Source organism: Nannobrachium achirus (genome assembly GCF_963921795.1).
Source record: "Nannobrachium achirus genome assembly, chromosome: 15".
In the NCBI taxonomy this organism is placed as follows: Eukaryota; Metazoa; Chordata; class Actinopteri; order Myctophiformes; family Myctophidae; genus Nannobrachium; species Nannobrachium achirus.
Genome location: NC_137822.1, coordinates 27,187,855 through 27,207,629, shown reverse-complemented (window position 1 = coordinate 27,207,629; position 19,775 = coordinate 27,187,855). Strand labels below are relative to the sequence as shown.

General features: G+C 41.9%; 1 protein-coding gene across 3 annotated transcripts in view; it reads left to right on the top strand.

Moving 5' to 3' along the window:
• LOC308300086 (putative flavin-containing monoamine oxidase A) overlaps positions 1–19,775 on the top strand; it is a 599,107-nt gene that overhangs the window by 9,952 nt on the left and 569,380 nt on the right. For all 3 annotated transcript variants that reach the window (XR_013962799.1, XM_080743855.1, XM_080743856.1), the window contains 5 exons: positions 1,143–1,323; positions 3,926–4,040; positions 6,169–6,326; positions 8,089–8,178; positions 10,637–10,721. Coding sequence is in view for 2 of the 3 variants with exons in the window: in XM_080743855.1 (XP_080599981.1) it covers positions 1,143–1,323; positions 3,926–4,040; positions 6,169–6,326; positions 8,089–8,178; positions 10,637–10,721 (629 nt within the window). In the remaining variant the exon portion in view is untranslated. The remainder of the gene's footprint in view (positions 1–1,142; positions 1,324–3,925; positions 4,041–6,168; positions 6,327–8,088; positions 8,179–10,636; positions 10,722–19,775) is intronic.

Below are 19,775 nucleotides of genomic sequence, written 5' to 3'. Positions count from 1 at the left end.
TTTCGAATACTTAGTGTGTTTATCGAAGACAAACTACGTCTCTGCTTACAAGGTTCTATACATTCATTGTGAAAACATTACAGCAATGCCTTGAAAAGAAAATAATTACTCCTACTTTTACTTGTAGGCCTACTTACACTTAAGTATTTGAAAGCATGTACTTTTGAATAATTACGTATATTTAAAAGCATTAGCTTTTGTTCTTTTACTTGAATAACATTTTGACTGAGCTACTTTTACTTGTAGTGGAGTAAATTTGAAAAGTACAGAGGTTGAGTAGCTTTGTCCATGTCAAGTGTAAAGTTATTTTCAATCTGTCCTAATGGACACAGATATTCTCTCAAGTTTTCTGGGAAAGATTTACATATTTTCGTACCGAAATATGACAAAAAAGTAAGGTGCTATAAAGTTACAATGTAATTAATCGGTGCCGTGGATGAAAATGTTATTTACTGGGCTGCCCTTAGCCTAAAAGGTTTGGGAACCACGCAGTACACAGCATGACATGAGAGAGCTTCCAGTACACACCTGTATTATATAACTGGTACATTTTACAAAAGAAAGAGCAAAAGGTGCCATTTCTGGGAAGAAAACTGAATTCCTCAGGTTACAGATTCAAAAAGATAGTGGGATAAAAGAAACTTGAACGTGTTTTTTTTATACTTCTGTATAGTGCCTCCAGGAGTTTATATTTATCTTTATTTTGTTATCAAATCATGACCCTGGCTTCTTTCATCTGAATAGCACTTATTCTTTCTTTCTATTCCCCCCCCCCCCCCCCACAAATGGAACTAATCTTGGTTTATTTCAATCAATGAGGCATATATTATTATTATTATATATTATGCGTATTGTAAAGCATTGCATTTCGGGTGAAAACCTTGTATGTCCAAAGCTGTTCGTTTTGCACTATCATTTTAAAAATGACTTAAACTAGTGAAAACAGCCGATCTACAAGCACGTGTGCTTGTAGATCTGCTGTTTTCACTACTTTTGTGCGACAGCCTTGTATGATGAAGCAGGGCTTTACTTTGGGAAAGAACGTACAAATTTGAAACTTGGAGATTCGAGGTTTCTGCCCGACAGTGACGATTTGCTATATAAAAGTATTGATTTTAAAAATTGTTGTGTTTATGTTTCAGCACACAAACACATGTCATGGAGCTCATACAGGAGCTGGATGTAGAGGTCTACCCACAGTACAACACAGGCAAGAAGGTGCACCACATGGGCGGGCTTCATGGCAAAGTCCGCACCTACAGCACCAGTATCCCCACCCTGTCTCCACTGCTGATGATCGACTTCACTCTGTTGCTGTGGAAGGTAAGACATACTGTATATCAGGGTTCCCCAATTCGTTTTCCCCACGGGCCGAATCATGTCTAGGGTACCAAGCTGAGGGCCACAACATTGCAGGGGGCGACGACGGCGTTCCCGCTACTCCAGCGACAGTTCAGATATCGTCGTTGTCGGGTGAAAATATGTCCAAAACCGTTTGTTTTGCATTTATCATTTTAAAAATTAATTAAACTAGTGAAAACAGACGATCTACCGCGAGGCGTTGTGTGCTTGTAGATCTGCTGTTTTCACTACTTTTGTGCGACGGCCTTGTATGACTAGTGTTGTTGCTGCTCTTATACCACCATTATTACTGGGGTTGGTGTGGGCCAGACAGTAGCCCCCCGCGAGCCGCAAATGGCCCGCGGGCCGCCTATTGGGGAACCCTGCTGTATATACACACACAATGGATCCAAAACCATTATACTTTTCGGGAAATGGAAAATAAAACACACTTTTCTCTCCAGTGTAGTTTTATACAGTACGTCACAAGCTGTTGTTAATTCTTTTCATTGTTAGATATTTAAAAAACCCACAGACACAAAATGGCTGACTTACAAACTCTCAACGTATATCTAATCCAATCCAATTTATTTATATAGCTTCCAAAGTGCTGCACAATAGAAGCTACATGAAACTATCAGGAAAAGTAATCAGTAAATAGTAAACATTTCGATAAAACCCATAAAAAGTAAATAAAAGCAGCAGTAAAAACATCAGTTATCAGCCTGGAGACATTGTTCTAAAATAATGCAAGGTAATATAAAATTACACAAATTAAATAAAACCCAAATAGTGAATAAAAGCAGCAGTAAAAAAAATCGGTTATCAGCAGGAGAAAGCCAAAGTATAAAAATGGGACTTAAGGCAGCATTTAAAAGTTTCATCAGTAGGGTCCGTTTTAGATTTCAACTTTGTCTTTGGGGCATAAAGGTTGAAACATGGAGATACAAGGTTTCTGCTCGAAATCAACAATATAATTGTAGGCTATGCTTGTACTGTATTTGCGGCCATTGCGGAGAGTCCGCCTGGTAATTAGAAGGTTGCTGGTTCGCTCCCCCGCCTGCCTAGTCTATGTGTGGAAGTGTGCCTCCCTGAGCAAGACACTTAACTGGTTGCTGTATTAATGGCAGAGTTCAATGGAGAGGACACATTTCATGCACTGTACAGTGACAAAATGTCCCCAAAAAACTAAAGGGTACTAAACTATTATTATTATTATTACTACACCCGTGTTGCAAACTAATAGACATGTTATATCGGGCACAAAAAAAAATCTTGTTTAACTACAATTTTAGTGACGTAGTGAGCAATACACACACACACACACACACACACACACACACACACACACACACACACACACACACACACACACACACACACACACACACACACACACACACACACACACATACCGCTCATTCAGTGTCAATGTCCCCGATGGGGTCAGCTCCCTCCTAGTGCTTTATGGTCACGAATCACAGGAGGACTAACTTGATTGTCTACTGACAAAAAAAGAAAGCACTGTAATTGACCTCAAGTCTTTCATGAGTGGCAGGAGCAACCTAATGATGCACCACTTAAACCACGTAATTCATGCTTAGTTGCACACCGGTGTCACACTCCAGAAATAGCAGCTCTGCAAGCTATTTTCGGCGTGCGATAACATGGCGCCGCAACTATAAATTAGGCTCTAATGGATAAATTGCTTGTGTGGATATTTCTTTAGAGGCCAATTCACACATCTTCCAACCCCTGCGCGTCTTTGTAATCTGCTTTGGAGTCCCAACAACCTCGCCATGCAACAAATCGATACGTCTCTTAACGGACGTGCTAATGATATGCTACATTAGCAATGCCGTGTGAATTTGGGCTGCAAGTGTTGCCACAGAAACACATTCATCACACTAACAGCAAAGTAGCAGCAATCTAGGTAGGGGATCCTCAGAATGAATGCACAGCAGGACATGGAAACGAAGGGTAGAACATTAAGTGCTATCTGCTATCTTTCTTTGTGATCAGTATTCTAATTTTGCATATCAGTGGGACTTTTTTTGTCCACAGCGTTAAAAAATGAAAGAAAATCTCATGTCTGAAGATAATGTGATTGTTGCTCGCGCTCATAACTCTGCATGGCACATTTGCTCTTGGACTAATTATTCCTTTTTGACTCTGTGCCCATACTGTATGTATGGCAATACTGTATATTGTACAGTATTTTACTGTACGTATACAGTCCATGTGCTGAGGGCTATAGGCAGGCTTTTTTCTTTATTTTCTGTAATATACCTGTGTCTGTTACTCCTTTCCTAATCCCAGTGTGTGTTACTACCTGCTGACTCTTTCTCATCATTATTAGTAGTAGTTTCTTGAAACCCATTTAGCTGTACTGTATCTCCATGTTCTGTATCTGTCCTATGTTTTTCTTCACTGATGATACCCAAGAGCAATTAAAGGCTCTGTATGTTTTAGTTTGTGTTCGTGTGTGTACTTACACGTGTGTGCATAATGTGTACATGCCTTCTTGTGTGTGTAAAGTAAGTATTGTAGCCTTGTCTTGTGTGTGAACTGGTTTTAAAATCAGATTGACAGGCTCTGTGCCACAGTGTGTGTTGAGGACCCTTCCCGGACCCCCAATGCTGTGGAGTTGGATAGTATGACCGTGCACTCTTACATAGAACAACATGCCTGGACTAGAGGTAAGGGCTGTTATAAGAACACAACACAACACAACACAACACAACACAACACAACACAACACAACACAACACAACACAACATAAGTTTCCAGTGCTCCATTATGTGATATATGGTCCCTATCCATAAACAAGGGAGGGAAATTACCATATCAAGCTGTTGGGTTTCAAAAGAAGGCACCTGACATCTCTCCTTTTCTCCCCCTGGCTACCCAGTCCCTTTACACACACACACACACACACACACACACACACACACACACACACACACACACACACACACACACACACACACACACACACACACACACACACACACACACACACACACACACACACACACACACACACACACACACTCAACTGACTATAGCAGCCAATCAATCAACAATAGCAGGCTGTTTCAGTTTTAGGATACTTAAGACATAGGTACAGTAGGTAGCTTGTGTTATGATGATCCTAGTTTACTAGGACTACATTGTACTAAATATGAGTCTGCTAAATGCCTAAACTGTAACCTGTGAGGTGGCTTAAATGCATCTATTAAAATTGTTATTGCTTTTTGTGCACACAAATGTTATTGTAACAATCAGTCATTTGCTGTGCAGTTAAATGTCATCTCACCCCTGGATAATCCATCATGGTTGGGAGGGAGGGGCCAAGGTGTTTCAGAGCAGAACCCAGAGGGGTATCATTATTTATGCACCATACACACTGTGTTCAAACTTCTCACAGGGATCTACAGTACTGTATACGTCCTTTTGTCCTTTTACACCAAATCCCTTTGCCGAAAATAGACGCTCTACAAGATTACAACATGACGCGTAGTGAGTTAGAACGTTTATGAACATTTTCACCTAGAATGGGAAGCCAGGTTGAAAGTGATTAACCGTTGCAGCCCTATCAGACTTACCGGTCCATTTATGCTACTCGATGAATCAATTATTTTATTTTAACCCATTAATACCTGGAACCACTTTAACCATTATTTGATACTTTAACTACAAATAGCAGATATACAAGCTCGCAGTGCGGCACCGAGTGCCACGCTGCGAGCTTGTAGATTTGCTATTTTTGCTATGTGTTTAAAAAAAAAACCTTGGATGGATATAGAAGACATTTATAGAATCTGGGTCAAAAATATTGAAATACTTTTTTTTTTCTGCAATTTTTCAAAAATAGCAGATCTACAAGCTCGCAGCACGGCACAAAAAAAGGGCGATTCCTTACGATTAAACTAAAAACAAAAAGAAAGGAAACTTTACTTCAGTCCATTATATCTCCCCTTTAATAATACCAATTCGTATTGTGTTTTATATAATTGTTATCGTTGATTCGTCATCTTTACAAGGAGGTACAGTTTGTAAGCATCGGGCATTCGTGGAATGAGCACCACAGCCAAACAGGTGGGTAGCGCCGACCCAAAATGTGCCAACATTCAGTTCATTATATCTCCCCTTTAATTATGCCAAATGGTATTTTGTTTGATATCATTGTTATCGTTGATTTGTCACCTTTACAACAAGGTACAGATTGTAAGGATATGGCATTTGTGGAATGAGCAACACAGCCAAACGTGTGGAAAGCTAGCGCCCCTCCAAAAATGGTCAAAATGGCCTGGCAAGCCTGGCCCTGCAATACTGTTCTTTTGGTGTTCACCTTTGTTGCTTGGTTCATTGAATGATTGCACTCTCCCACAATAATAAGGAAAAAAAAACAAAACAACACATATTGGCCATTTTTACACTTTTTTCATTTTAAGCTCAAAACAAGGGTAAAAGCCAGCAGTACAACATTTTGGTCGCCACTACCCACACGCTTGGCTGTGTAGCTCATGCCTCGAATGGCAGATGCTTATAAGCTGTATCTCGTTGTAATGGTGACGAATCAACGATAAAAATTATATAAAACACAATACAAATTGGTATTATTAAAGGGGAGATATAATGGACCGAAGTAAAGTTTCCTTTCTTTTTGTGCTGAGTCTATGTCCCCCAACATTCTTTGTGTCCATCCGTGACCCTTGGTCGGGTCTGTTTGGTTTCATGTGTACTCTCTCTGGAGTTAACAGCACATTGTAGAGTTACAGTACATTGGCACTAAAGAGTTTCACTGTGTGCCGTGAATGCAGAGCTGAAGGAGCTGATGGGGGTGAGCAGCAGAGCTGTGTTTGGCATGGAGCCATCCCAGATGTCCTTCCTGTACTTCCTCATGTACGCCACTGCAGCTGGAGGTCTGCTGGCCTTGCTGGAGAGCACTCCAGGAGCTGCTCAGGAGTTCAAGGTCAAGGTAAGGTATATTTTGAGATGGATTTTGGCGGTCCTTGAACATGAAAAAGGTTGAGAACCACTGATCTAGAAGAAGGATTTAGAAGACATTTATAGAATCGGGTCAAATGTTGACAAAATATATTTTTCAATACTTAAAGCATAAAAGAATGTTTATTTTATGTAACCATTTGACCATTTTCTGATGTCTTATTCTTTTTAGAGCAGTGGTGCAAAAGAGAAATTAGACCTTTGTCTGGGACGCAAACTAGTGGAAATAGCAGATCTACAAGATCACAACGCGGTTTTGAGCTTGTAGATCGGCTATTTTCACTACTTCTTAAACATTTGTTTTCTAATTTATGGAGTTTCTTAGATTTTAGTTTTATTTATTTATGAAATTACTTGGGATGTTTTGATTTAACAATTAAAAACAAAAATGTAGGAAACAAGAAATTAAGGGACCCATAAAAATGTGTCCAAGACAAATGGGTCCCGACCCAGTGTTTGGGCTACCCTGTTTTAGTGTATTGCCTGTCATGGTTGTTTTATGCTCTCTCTCTCTCTCTCTCTCTCTCTCTCTCTCTCTCTCTCTCTCTCTCTCTCTCTCTCACTCTCTCACTCGCTCTGTATGTGTATGTGTGTCTACCTTTGAATCGAGACCTTTCACCCTGCATGACTAGCACTGGATTTATAGGTCTGCACACATGTCCTCTAAAAAAGATCATTTATAAAAAGAACCAAAGTGTACGAAATTTAAATCTATTTTTGGGCAGAAGCCGTAGCATTCTGTTCCTCCGTATCCCCAAATGGTAGCATGGTTTAAGCCCTGGAAGTACATTCACCAGAATGTGTTGACTGCATGATTTATGCTCTAATAAACCACTCCAGAATACTACCGTATTTTCTTAATGTCTAATTCCATGCTAGAAAAGCTATTTCAATCAAACCTTAATTTGAATATCAGACATGCTCTGAATATGAAATCAATCTTACATAAATTAAGAGTATTTAGCATTCTGCATAATTATGTAGCCTACACATCCATTTCATTTCCGGCTTCTTGTTTGTTTCATTATTTCTTGCATTTTTCAACAGAGTTCTGTCATATTCGTTTATACTGAACACTTGTTTACCATGCAATTCAATTACTGTACAGACATGGGTGCCAGCACTATACAATAACAACTACACTGCACAAGGTTTGGACCATCTGGACAAAATCAAATTTCACAGGATTTTTGACCATCCTGTGAAACCTCTATCGATGTTGTAGCGATAATATCGTATTGTTAAAATATTATATTGTGACAATATACAAGTTGACACGTGTTTATTTATGTTTCTGTTTTTTGTATAAAGTATAAAATGAGGCATAAGTGTTTTAAAACGACAACACTTTTTCCATATCGCCAGTGATGGCTCCAGGCTTTAGCCCCCCTCTGGTGAAGGCTTAGACAAGCACCGATATTTCTTTAACCTTCTTTAACAACATATTTTGTCCTCGTATGTAACATTTCTCTGGATCTGGCGTCTGTTCACATTCTTACAAATTGGGACAAATATCTGGGCTCGCCCAGACTAAAAAGCATGAGCTGTTGCCATGGGATTTGGCAATACTTCCATCCGTGCTTGTGTCTTCTGATTCCCATAATGACTTGATGATTACATTACACGGCATATCAAGCTCATGCATTATGTAGTCCCGGCAGGCAGGCAGGCTAGGGGAAGGCGTCCTTTGGTACCGAGCCCTCCTTTGGACTGTAATATCTGTCTCTCCACAGGGAGGCACCCAGCAGCTTTCAGAGTGCTTGGCAGAGCGTGTTGGGTGGGAGAATGTCCGGCTGGGCTCGGCTGTGATGGCCATATGGCAGGTACTGTACAGTAACAGCTCATTCAGGGATTGATGAGGCGCGACACAGAGATAACAGCTTCCTCAGTGGGGAAACAGCCCGTCTCCACTGAGCCGACTGTCTGTTCCGCCTGACTGTCCTGCTTCCTTGAGAGCTCAGAGGACCAAAGTGTCACATGCGATGCTAAGCTCAAGCCTTGTCCAATGTTCCTTAACTGCATCGCAAAATTGTGCAGCACCGCTGTTCTTTGATTAATTGATGGATGGATGGATGGATGGATGGATGGATGGATGGTAGGGCATTCATCAAATATTCAAATATTCGACTATTCGAATATCAAAGTCACTATTCGACGTTGTTCACCGAAGTCGAATATTCGCTTATTTTTATTGTTTTAAAAATATATAGTTTATAAAGCTTGGCTAGATAGGAAGTCATAAAAATGAGTTGTCAATGCCCCTGGTGGATGAATTGGTTAATGCTCTATACCAGGGGTTCTCAAACCTTTTTATTCTGTGACCCCCAAAATAAACATATTTGAACTGGGGACCCCCACCCTGACAAGCACTTGGAATTGTAGGTATTACATTTAATGTGACTCGGTTCCGCAGATAAATATTGTGAAAATAGCTGATCTACATGCTCACAACGCCTCGCGTTGCGAGGCGTTGTGAGCATGTAGATCGTCTATTTTCACAATGTTTGCCTCTTGCTTACTTAATATTTTACAGTTTGGCCAGTCCTGTCGAATATTCGACTATTCGAATACTTTGAGGTCGAATATTATTCAAATACAAAAAATCACTATTCGTGAATGCCCTAATGGATGGATGGATGGATTGGGGTGCAACATTTAATCAAATTAATTTAACTGATCATAAAGAAATGATTGATTTATGCTTTTAATGTAACAATGCCTTGAGCTTTGTCTTGCCTATTGGTGTGCCTTGGACACAACAAGTTAGAAACCACTGGCCCAGGGTGCCACAGCAGCAGGATTTGCAATATCGTCTTACCATTATAAAAAGTTCAGGAAAATGTAAGTAATGACACGTGCGCACACGCGACCACCCCTCCTGGAGATCTCACACAGGAAATAAAATGAATAACCATGCTCGCTCTCAAGGTCTCAAGGCCTGTAAATACTGTAATCATAAGCAGAACTTCTATGGGCGCTAAACACCCGTGAACAACACTATTGAAGAATATATAAAAAATATGTTGCATTAATATGTTACGAATAAGTACTATTTTCCAGCATAATTGGCTCTTCGGGATGCTTTAGAGGCTGAATGCATGCAGCAGAGGTGATTTTTGCACCACCCATGATCAACAATATAGAATACATAAAAAGACTCTAGTCTAATACTTTAGCCTATGTTGAATTAATATGTTATGAATAATTACTATTTTCCATCGTAATTGGCTCCTTGGGATGCCTTAGAGGCTGAATACAGCAGAGGTGATTTTGTACTCTCCACGATCACAGTGAAAGGTTGAACACATGATCCTTGCCTCTCAGCTACCGCTCAAGTGTAAAGGTCTTTGCACACTGCTGCGTTTTTCGGGCCGAATATCGGAGTGAATTTCGGAGTGCGTGAATACAAAAATCAACCTCACGTTATGTCAATCACGATTGCACACTGCCGCCCGTTTCGTATTTATTTTCGGACCAGGGTTGATTTTTTCCGATTTTCGCAGCTGTCGCACTGAGTCCCTTGCTCTCTCTCTCTTTCCTCTCTCTCTCCCTGGCCTACGGCTTTCGGATTTCCAAAACGCAACGAAAACATGCAGTGCAGTGTGCAACCACCTTAACTCAGTAGCCTCAGTGTCAGGTGAAAATTCACGGCTTGTGAATTCACGTGTAACGGAGGAGATGTGGTTTTCTACCCAGTCCCACATGACTAACTGTAAGGGTCAGTAGGGACAGGGAATACATGTGTGTGTGGAGGGAACAACATTTGGCAGAAAAAAGAGAAAAAGTCAAGAAATAAAGAAATAAATGAAAACTCCAGTTCTAGATGCCAACTGAGCTACTGTAGACCACCGAGACCCAGACGAAGGCATTGATCTTTTCAAGTCAGTTGGCATCTACCAAACGCGCGTTCTTTTCTTTTCTTACAAATGAAACGTATAAAAGCAATTGATTGAGTGCTTATTTTTTCCTTGAAGTGTTATTGTATTATTAGTATTGTATATACTAATACTATGTATCCTATACAGAGAAAAGGAGAAATTATATTTGTCATTGCTTTCTATATATTTATATATTCATATTTATTTATAGACACATAAAAAGTGTGAGGTCAGCTGACATACAGTACACATTCATTTGTTTATACATAACTGTAAAAAATAAATAAATTGTGTATTAAACAAGAAAAAATCTCAACAAATCTCTGCAACCACCTCAATCATTGCATTTCGTTTTCTGTGTGTTTGTGCGTGCGTGTGCGTGTGTGCGCGCGCATGTGAACAGGATGGCGAATGGGCCAGGGTGAAGACTGCCAAACACTCCTTCCTGTGTAAAGCTGTGATCGTCACCTGCCCCCCTCATTTGGCAGGTCAGTGTGCGTCTCCCACCTCTGTCAACTCTGGCACTAATGAAATACTCAGCCATGCCGAAAGCAACTCATAAAGCTGCACTCTCCAGCTCAGTCAAACCATGCAATTGGTGCATCCATGCAGATACAACTACCATTCCCCTGACTAGTGGCTTAGCGCAGTGGTAGAGAAGCAACTTTAACCACTTAACCACAAAGACATGGCAAATTATTTAGAAAATTGCTTATTTTTTTGTTTTGTTCAACTATTTTATTTTTCATGACAAACCAGCTCAGTTGCCTTGTTGTTAGAGTGTTGCCCCGAGAGTGCAGGTCAGGGGTTCAATCCCCACCAAAGACAAATGGTACCTAATGCCTCCCTGCTTGGCACTCAGCATCAAGGGTTGGATTGGGGGTAAGTCCCAGCCACGTGCTGTACTAGCGTCATGTCCAGAGGTTGTGCTTGTACATCAAGCTGCCTGAAACAGGAGATAGGCTCCACACCTATGAACATGTATGACATATACTCTACTACTTAATCATACAACAAGTGTTGTGCAAACATAGCTGATCTGCAAGCTCGCAACGCGGCGGCATGCAACGCGTTTGGATATTTTAGAACAATTTAAAAAATTAAAGTGGTTACTGTAAATCTGTCTGTGGGATTTATAAATATTGAACCAATGAAAATTATAAAGAGCTTGTGACTAAATAATAACCACATTGGAACACAGGTTCTTTTTTTCTTTTACTGAAAAGTTACGGTTTTGGACGTACTGTACAAAATTGCCACCCGACAGCGACAATAGTACAGTATTTGTATGCATGAGATAGAAAATTAAAACGTAAAGATAAAGGCTGAAGGATAATAACCACTGCAATCCCGTGTAATATTACTCGACCATATTCTTCAGTGCCCCTCGAACCCGGCGACCTTTAAGAAATATAACAAAATGTCCCCAATATATCAACAAATCTCTGTGTCTTGCCCTTGGTTGCATAAGTCAGTTCATAGATATGAAGTTGGAAAACGTTTTAATTCAATGTTCAACTGTGGTTACCTCTGTAGTTTCCCATGCAGTTGCTATACAGTGTTTTGGCTATGATTGGCTGGATGGCTGTTCAAGCAGTTTTAGGTTTTCATGTGCATTAACCTGGGAGCTTCATTTCAGCAGCAAATATACCTCGGGGACAAGAAGAGAAAAAGTGGGTGCGATAGAATCATGTGAAATTCTGCCAAAGTGCGTGTGTCGCAATCCCTGTTTCCCCTGCGGCCGTGTGCGAGTCGTGACACCCCAGGCCTCGTGTGCTTCATATGGCTGAGGCAGTCAGTCACCTCTACCCATCACGGAGGAGACTGTGCTGGGGGCTAGATTTTGGAAGGGTTAGAGCTGGAGCTTTAGAACAGGGGTCTTCAACAAGGGATCCGGGACCCCTAGGGGGTCCTCAGAGTTACTACAGGGGGTCCTCCAAATCTTTGTGTGATAGAAACATTTTTTTCTCTTTTTTCATATTAACCACTTGAACCCTAGCGTCCATAATATTATTCCAAGAACTTTAGCCAGAAATAGCAGATCTACAAGCTCACAACGCCTCGCCGTTGTGAGCTTGTAGATCGGCTATTTTCGGCAAAGATGTTTGGTGTAGAGGGGAAAAGGAGGAGACTAAGTACAGTGAAAGGTCAAGTTAATTGACGGTTCAAGTGGTTAAATATCTGAAATTGACATGAATCCAAAATATACTAAGGATAGTGCTGTCAAACAATTAAACTATATGGAATCTTGTGAGGGTCCCTGCTTCATCTCTCTCTCAACTAAGGGGTCCTTGTCCTGAAAACGTTGAAAACCCCTGCTTTAGAGGATAGGGGCTGTAACATAATCTGCAGGTGAACGACAGTCCGTATTGGAGGACAGTCAATATTGGAACTGGGACTAGCCTCGCGTAGCCAGGCTTACTCGTCTGCGAAGAGAAAAGCCTGGTGACAATATGAGGCAGAGACCGTTCTAGGAGGTGGGGCTGAATTTTTCCGGAAGTTGTATTTTTTTCACAGTGCGGTGTTCCTGCAAACGTGTTCCCCGCTGCAAAAAATCTGGTCTATGTCTCCTGCTCCGTTGGTTGCGCTCGCAATAAACAATATACAAACAAAAACATTGATTCAGGCGATGTTACACTATTAACACATCGGATGCCCACGTGATCTCTGACGTCTAATTTGCTGGTGCCCATGGCAACGCGCGTCAAACGCGTCATTTTACCTACCGGCGAGAGTACTGGCGAGAAAAGTAATCCGAGTAAATGTAATCTGAGTATGTCCTGTTTATTTCGCGAAAATCTTTTCTTTCAGTCAGGACCGTTTTTTATCATTTCTAAGCCACAGTGTTTGTGTTACGGCAGGTAGAAGAGGCTGCCGTTTTGAAATGAAAGTGATTTAAAAGCTAGATTAGGAGAAAACAGCGTTTTTGTGCAGCCGTTAGACAGGAAGTCAACGAGACACACAGCACGTCCGGGTGACGTAATTGCGCGCTGCATGTTGGGAAATGGAGTTTGTTTCATCACCGCGGTAGCCAAGTGCAGTAGCTACAGTACAGTATAGTTTACTGTACAACGCGTCAAACGCGTCGTGGGCCTCCAGCGACATCAAAGAAATTTACTTGTAGACACCACGTGGGCACCCGATGTGTTAAGAGTGAGTTAAGAGCTACAATGGGAATGTAAACAGACCCGCACTGCATGACATAACTTCCGTTAAACGCAGCACTTCCGCTAGAAATCTTGGAACCAACCGGAAGGCATATTGTGTACAGGGTGAACTGGGACTGGAATTATGGTTTGGAGTCAGAGGGTATTGTGCTTGGGCTAACATAATGGGCCCCCATTGCGGTAGCTGAAACATGGCTGGAGCTGGCGTTTAGGCTGGGCGTGCCAGCTGTTGGGAAGGTGCTGAAGCTGAATAAGACGTTCAGGCTTAGGCTGCACAAGGCTGGTTATGTGCTTGTCTCTACTAACCTGGCTACAGATCTGTCATTCAAAGCCTCATACTCAGAGGCATGGACCATAGCCAAGACCCTTAATGAGACAGGTCTGAGAACAGTGTTGAATTATGCAGCACGGATTGCTCCGACTCTGATGCCAGTGGCACCCACCAGCCCTAAATCAGAGGAGGGGGGGTGGCTGGGGTTGACAGGGACTCTTAAAAGCCAAAGGCAGGGCAGTGATTTAGATGTCACCTCTCCCAAAGGGAGTCAGGAATAAATAAAAGAGGGGATTGCCGCTTAAAGTCATCTGTGTGACATGTTTCACTTTAATTTTCCGGAACTGGGGAAACCTGAGTAGAATTCCAGTCAGCAGGGGATCTGAGAAGTGAGCTTAGCGCAGCCGGCACAGCCGGAATGACGATTATGACTCACAAAGATCCCAAGCTTCTTTCTGCGCAGTGGAAGTGTCGAGCATTGTTCTCACTTGCATATTCTTTCATGCCTTCTGTATACCGGCCGCCTACGCTTGGCTCATCACCTACAATGTTTGAGTTTCACTGCAAGATTAGTTGTGAACTCATTCACGCTCACCAACAATAAATATGTCAGACTAAAATCACTAAGACACAAACACAGACATAAGACGTCTGGACACACAGACAGACATACTGTAAATACACCCACACATAAAATGCACACGGCTCAAACTCCATTCATTATACATTTTGATGACACCACCACCGTCATCGCCACGATCACAGGCAATGATGAGGCGGCCTACAGGGAGGAAATGAGAGCCCCGGCGTCGTTCGTGGTTTCAGGATAATAACCTCAGTTTATCAGCTAAATTTAAGCAGATGATCATTAACTAGTGAAGAGTGCGAGTAGCTTCGACTTCCTTTGGGTAAATGCACTTCCATGGGAAGAAAGTGGTGACTAATTGGTTCATGCGGCGCAAACCATGTGCGACCAGATGCCGAGACGGCCTGTTCGCCTTTAGGTCTGGAGGAGCAAACAAATTAGGATTATGAACATTGCTGTGCACTAGGACACGTTTGTCAGACTGGCAATGAAGTACAACTTCTTCATGGGTTATGATTGAGAGTGTCCTGAGTGGCTGTGTCACTGCATGGTACAGGACAGGAGATGTTCTAAATATGACAGCAAGACTGTGCAGAGAGACGTTAAAATCTGTCATTTTAGATTTTTTTCTATGTAGCAATGTAGCACGTTGGTTGGCTATTCAAAAATAGCAGATAAACGTTGTGCCGCGCTATATGAGCTTGTATATCTGCTATTTAAGAAAAATAAAAAAATGTGTGACAAATCTTTGAATATAGTAATGTATAAACTAGTCCTTACCCGTTGCCAATGATGTGCAGTTTGGGTTATGGGGTGTACACAGTATATGAGGGATTGAATGTAGGAGTCTCAGAAGTAATCTTGGACTTGAACCCTAGCGTCCATATTCTGAGAACTTTAGCCAAAGCAAAGAGGTTTGGTGTAGAGGGGAAAAAGAGCAGACTAAGTAGTAAGTACAGAGTGAAAGGCCAAGTTTATTAAGTATTGATGGTTCAAGTGGTTAAATATCTGATAAAACAAATTGACATGAATCCAAAATACACTGATGATTGTGCTGTCAAACGATGAAACTACATGGAACGTGTGGGTCCCTGCTTCATCTCTCTCTCAGCTAAGGGGTCCGTGGCCTGAAAACCTTGAAGACACCAGATTTAGAAGACATTTTGTGGAATGGGGCTCAGGTCTATTAATGGGTTAAAACAGCCCAGTACAACAGTAGAATGAGCTGCCAGCCGTGCGGGACCTCTGCACCCGGAGGAGTAGGGTGAAGGCTCAGAGGAGGATCACCAGGGACCCCCAGTCACCCCAGCCAATTCACCCTTTGTCAAGTCCCGCCCATTGTCCTGCCCCTCTCCACACCCATTGGTTGCTTTGACTTGGAGGGACATTCAGTGGGACATTCCATCCACTGCCATGTTAATTCAGTTGCTTCATTGAGACCGTAGGTCGCATTTACTACCAAAACCTCCACGGGCTGTCTGTGAGTGAGTGAGTCAGTGAGTCCGTCACACTTTTGCCCTGCTCATATCTCCACAACCGTTGCTCCCATCCATGCCAAATTTTGCACACACACTCCTTACCTGCCAAACTACAACCTCCAAGGACCCCCGGAGCTCCAGGGACCCCCAGGTCCCTGGGGGACCCCCAGGTGTAAAAAAATGTCCGTCCGTGAGTCATACGTCACACGTCACACTTTTGCCCTGCTCATATCTCCACAACCGTTGCCCCCATCCATGCCAACTTTTGCACACACACTCCTTACCTGCCAAACTACTACCTCCAAGGACCCCCGGAGCTCCAGGGACCCCCAGGTCCCTGGGGGACCCCCAGGTGTAAAAAATTACCAAATGTGCAAAAATGACCAAATGACCACCCCCACGGAGCTGCTCACGGGGAATTCCTGGGGACCACCCACTCCTGGTGCTCCAGAACGGATGCAAAAGTGGTGGCGCCCCCAGTGGAGGACCCCCTCCACTGCAGCTCACATAAAATGCCCTAACTCGGCCTAGGAGCGTCCGGGAGAGCCGGGGCCGGTACCTATTCGTCCACCTACGGTCGCTTATCTCCCGATTAGGGAGTCTTACTGGTATTGTTATTCTGTGTGCTCAATTCTAATTTCAAACTTTGTTTCAGTCAATTGGAGCTGCTCAGTGGCAGCATAGTGAATCAGCATGTTTTTAAATGTTTCTATTTCTCCAAAAATTATGTTTTAGCTAATTCAACATAAAAAAGGCGGAACCAGGGTGGGACAAGGCAGATAGAGCCTGCTGGTTGGTCAGTCAGGGACCAACCAGGAGGCTAACAAAGGGTGAATTGACTGTTCACTCTGTTACCATCTGGCAAATGGTAACAGGGCACTGGGTCTCAATCCTGCAGGCTCAGGAAAGTTTCTATCTTAAAAACAAACAGTGGCTACCCACCTACACATACGCACGCATACACACAAGCATGCACGCACACACTTCACAGTATTCAGTTACTGTACTGCGTTGTTGATACTGCATCCAATCTATATTAGGGATGGGACGATATGAAAATGTCTTATCACGATTATTGAGACAAAAGAAATCGCGATTTACGATATTATCGCGATAATCAAAATCCATTATCCTGGATGGAACATTTACCCAAAAAATAGCAGATCTATAAGCTCATAACGCGTTGCGTTGTGAGCTTGTAGATCGGCTACTTTTTGGCAAAGACATTTGATAGAGAGTGAAAAAAGACTATCAAGTACGTATATTATAAGTACCTTTTACCAATTATAGAGGGTTTAAGTGGTACTGGATATCAGGCACGGCAAATAAAAGGTGAATTGATCCTAGTGCATGATGGAGGACGATATCACGATAAATTAAATCTCCACAATACGATTATCTCAAGTGTTTTTATCACGTATCGTCCCATCCCTAATCTATATTATAGATGGATGGATGGATTGATGGATATGTCTTAATGAAATGAATACACAGGATCACAATGGAAAGAAGCCCCTAGGACTTTTAATCTATCATTGTAAATCATACCGCTGTACTAATTGCAAACTCTTAATGAAGTATTCAATCAATCAATATAGACACCCGATGGATGGATAAATGGATACAATAGCTAGCTAGCTAGCTAGATGGATGGATAGTGTTCTCTTTACTTTATTCATAACAGTTTTATTCTGACTTTTATTTGATCATATGTACTATATATAGATATATACTGTATGTTTTCTCCTTTTCACTGCCTGCGGTTTTACTATCAGCAGCCTGTCACGTGCATGTTCCAATAAAGCACCTTGAATATACTGTATGCGAAGAAAGAGAGACCACACACACACACACACACACACACGCACACGCACACAAAACCACTTGACCAAGCACACTTGCAATGTACACACGATCGCACAAGCACACATGCACATTCTATTGCACACAAACGCATGCACTTGTGCTATAGGCTGGCTGTGTGAGAATCGGGTGCTCCCTGATCCATCATGGTTGTCCCTGTCCATATTCCTGGATTTATCTCCCCGTCTATCCATCTCTTATAATGAGCACAGTCATTTTTTTCCATTTTTTTTATACCTCTCTTTACCCATCTCAATGATTTATGAACTGTTTGGCTTGACTGCATATTATTTTGCAAAGCATGAAAGGATATGTGCAGCCTGGAAATCAGAGCCTTTTCCTTTGGCTGTAGCCTGACTTCTCAAATGTACTTATGAGCATATGCATGTCTTGGTTGGTAAATTTGGTCCCGTGAGTATTGAGCATCCTGATACATTGTTCAGGGGTTTCCAGAAATAAATAAAAAAGACAATCCTGTGGAAGATTTCACAGGATATAGTGGCGCGGTATAATGTGATTATAGTCTCACAGTCTTGACAGTCAGCTACACGTTTATGCAGACAGCTGTGCACTTACTAAATTAACATTTTGTTGGAATGTGTCTTTCCTGTCTACTTTTGTGTATATATCGAGCAGGTCAGCGGCATAGCACGCCAGCTGTCTGCCTCTGTTTGTCAATATGCATAATTGCGTTTTCATACAGACACGCACTGTGCGCATCTCCGTGTGGTGGAATTTACTTCGGTTTGGTGGAATTTAAGTCCTTGACATCGCACTCCAAGTTGTTCTACCTGACTAAGCGGGGGCTTTACAGGCAGCCAAGCAGCATTTTTTTCCTGATGCTTCCATCTATCTTCTCATGGAAGAGGAGCTGCTGTAATGACAGCCTGTGGCCTAAGCAGTGGCAAGGAACCCGTTATATTGTCACTCAAAGCCCAGGGGTCTTGAAACGTTTTCAGGCCGAGGACCCCTTAGCTGAGAGAGAGAGATGAAGCAGGGACCCCCACTGCATATTGTATAAAATTGTGTTGCAGATTCAAAATGTTCATAGATTTCTTAGACGGCTTACACTTGTTTGACAACACTGTCATCAATCATGTTGGAGTCATGTGTATTTTCAGACATTAACCACTTGAACCGTCAAATACGGCTCTTCTTTTCCCTCAATAAACCTCTTTGGAATAGCTGATCTGATCTGCTATTTTTGGCTAATGTTCCATCAAATAGGGATGCTAGGGTTCAAATGGTTATAATGTAAAAAACATGATCCTATCACACAAAGATTTGGCAGCCCCCCTGTAGTAACTCTGAGGACCCCCTTGGCACTGGTAGATTACAGGTAAGCAATGCATTCGCATTGATTTGCCCACTACAAATCAAATCATACACGCGTGTGTGTGTGTGTGTGTGTGTGTGTGTGTGTGTGTGTGTGCGTGTGCGATTTCTCAGTTAATGTGACATGAAATGTTCAGATAAGTAGTTTTTTTTATTATTTTTTTTATCTTGTGTAGATAAATACATTCATTTCCCCAAACTTTTAATTCTAACCAAGTTTGAATCATTGCCATTGTTTTTGGAGAAGTTACTGAGGAAGCAATACGTCTTTTGATTTGATCCATTCCGAGGAAGCAATACGTCTTTTGATTTGATCCATTGTAACACAGGTTCCCTTCCTCTTTCTGAAAAGTAATAGTTTTTTTTTGTTATCAAATATTTTTATTTTCCATAATCAAAAGAAAAATGCAATTAACAGACAAACAACACAAACAATAGTAAAACAAGAAAAGGAAAAGAAAACCCACCCACCCCCTTTCCCCGGACCAACACGGAATGTACAATAGTGCATGCCTGTGCTAGGCTGTTACCACTATATAGTGATTTCTTGAATCATAGCCTTAAGCTTATCTGCAATGTCCGACCACATATTAATGTTTTCTTCTTTTGCTCCGTGTAACCTTGCTATCGACTGCTCTAAATATACTATATCTAGAAAGGTTAAGGCCCACTGGCGAAACGTTAACGTATGAGGAGGTTTCCACCGCGTAGCTACCATCCTCTTCGCCGCCGTTACACCAGCAAAGAAGATGCGCTTGCGTATATTGTTTAGTTGCAACTGTGAGACGTCATTTAATAAAAATAAAGAAGGAGAAGATATGATATTGATACTAAAAATAGTT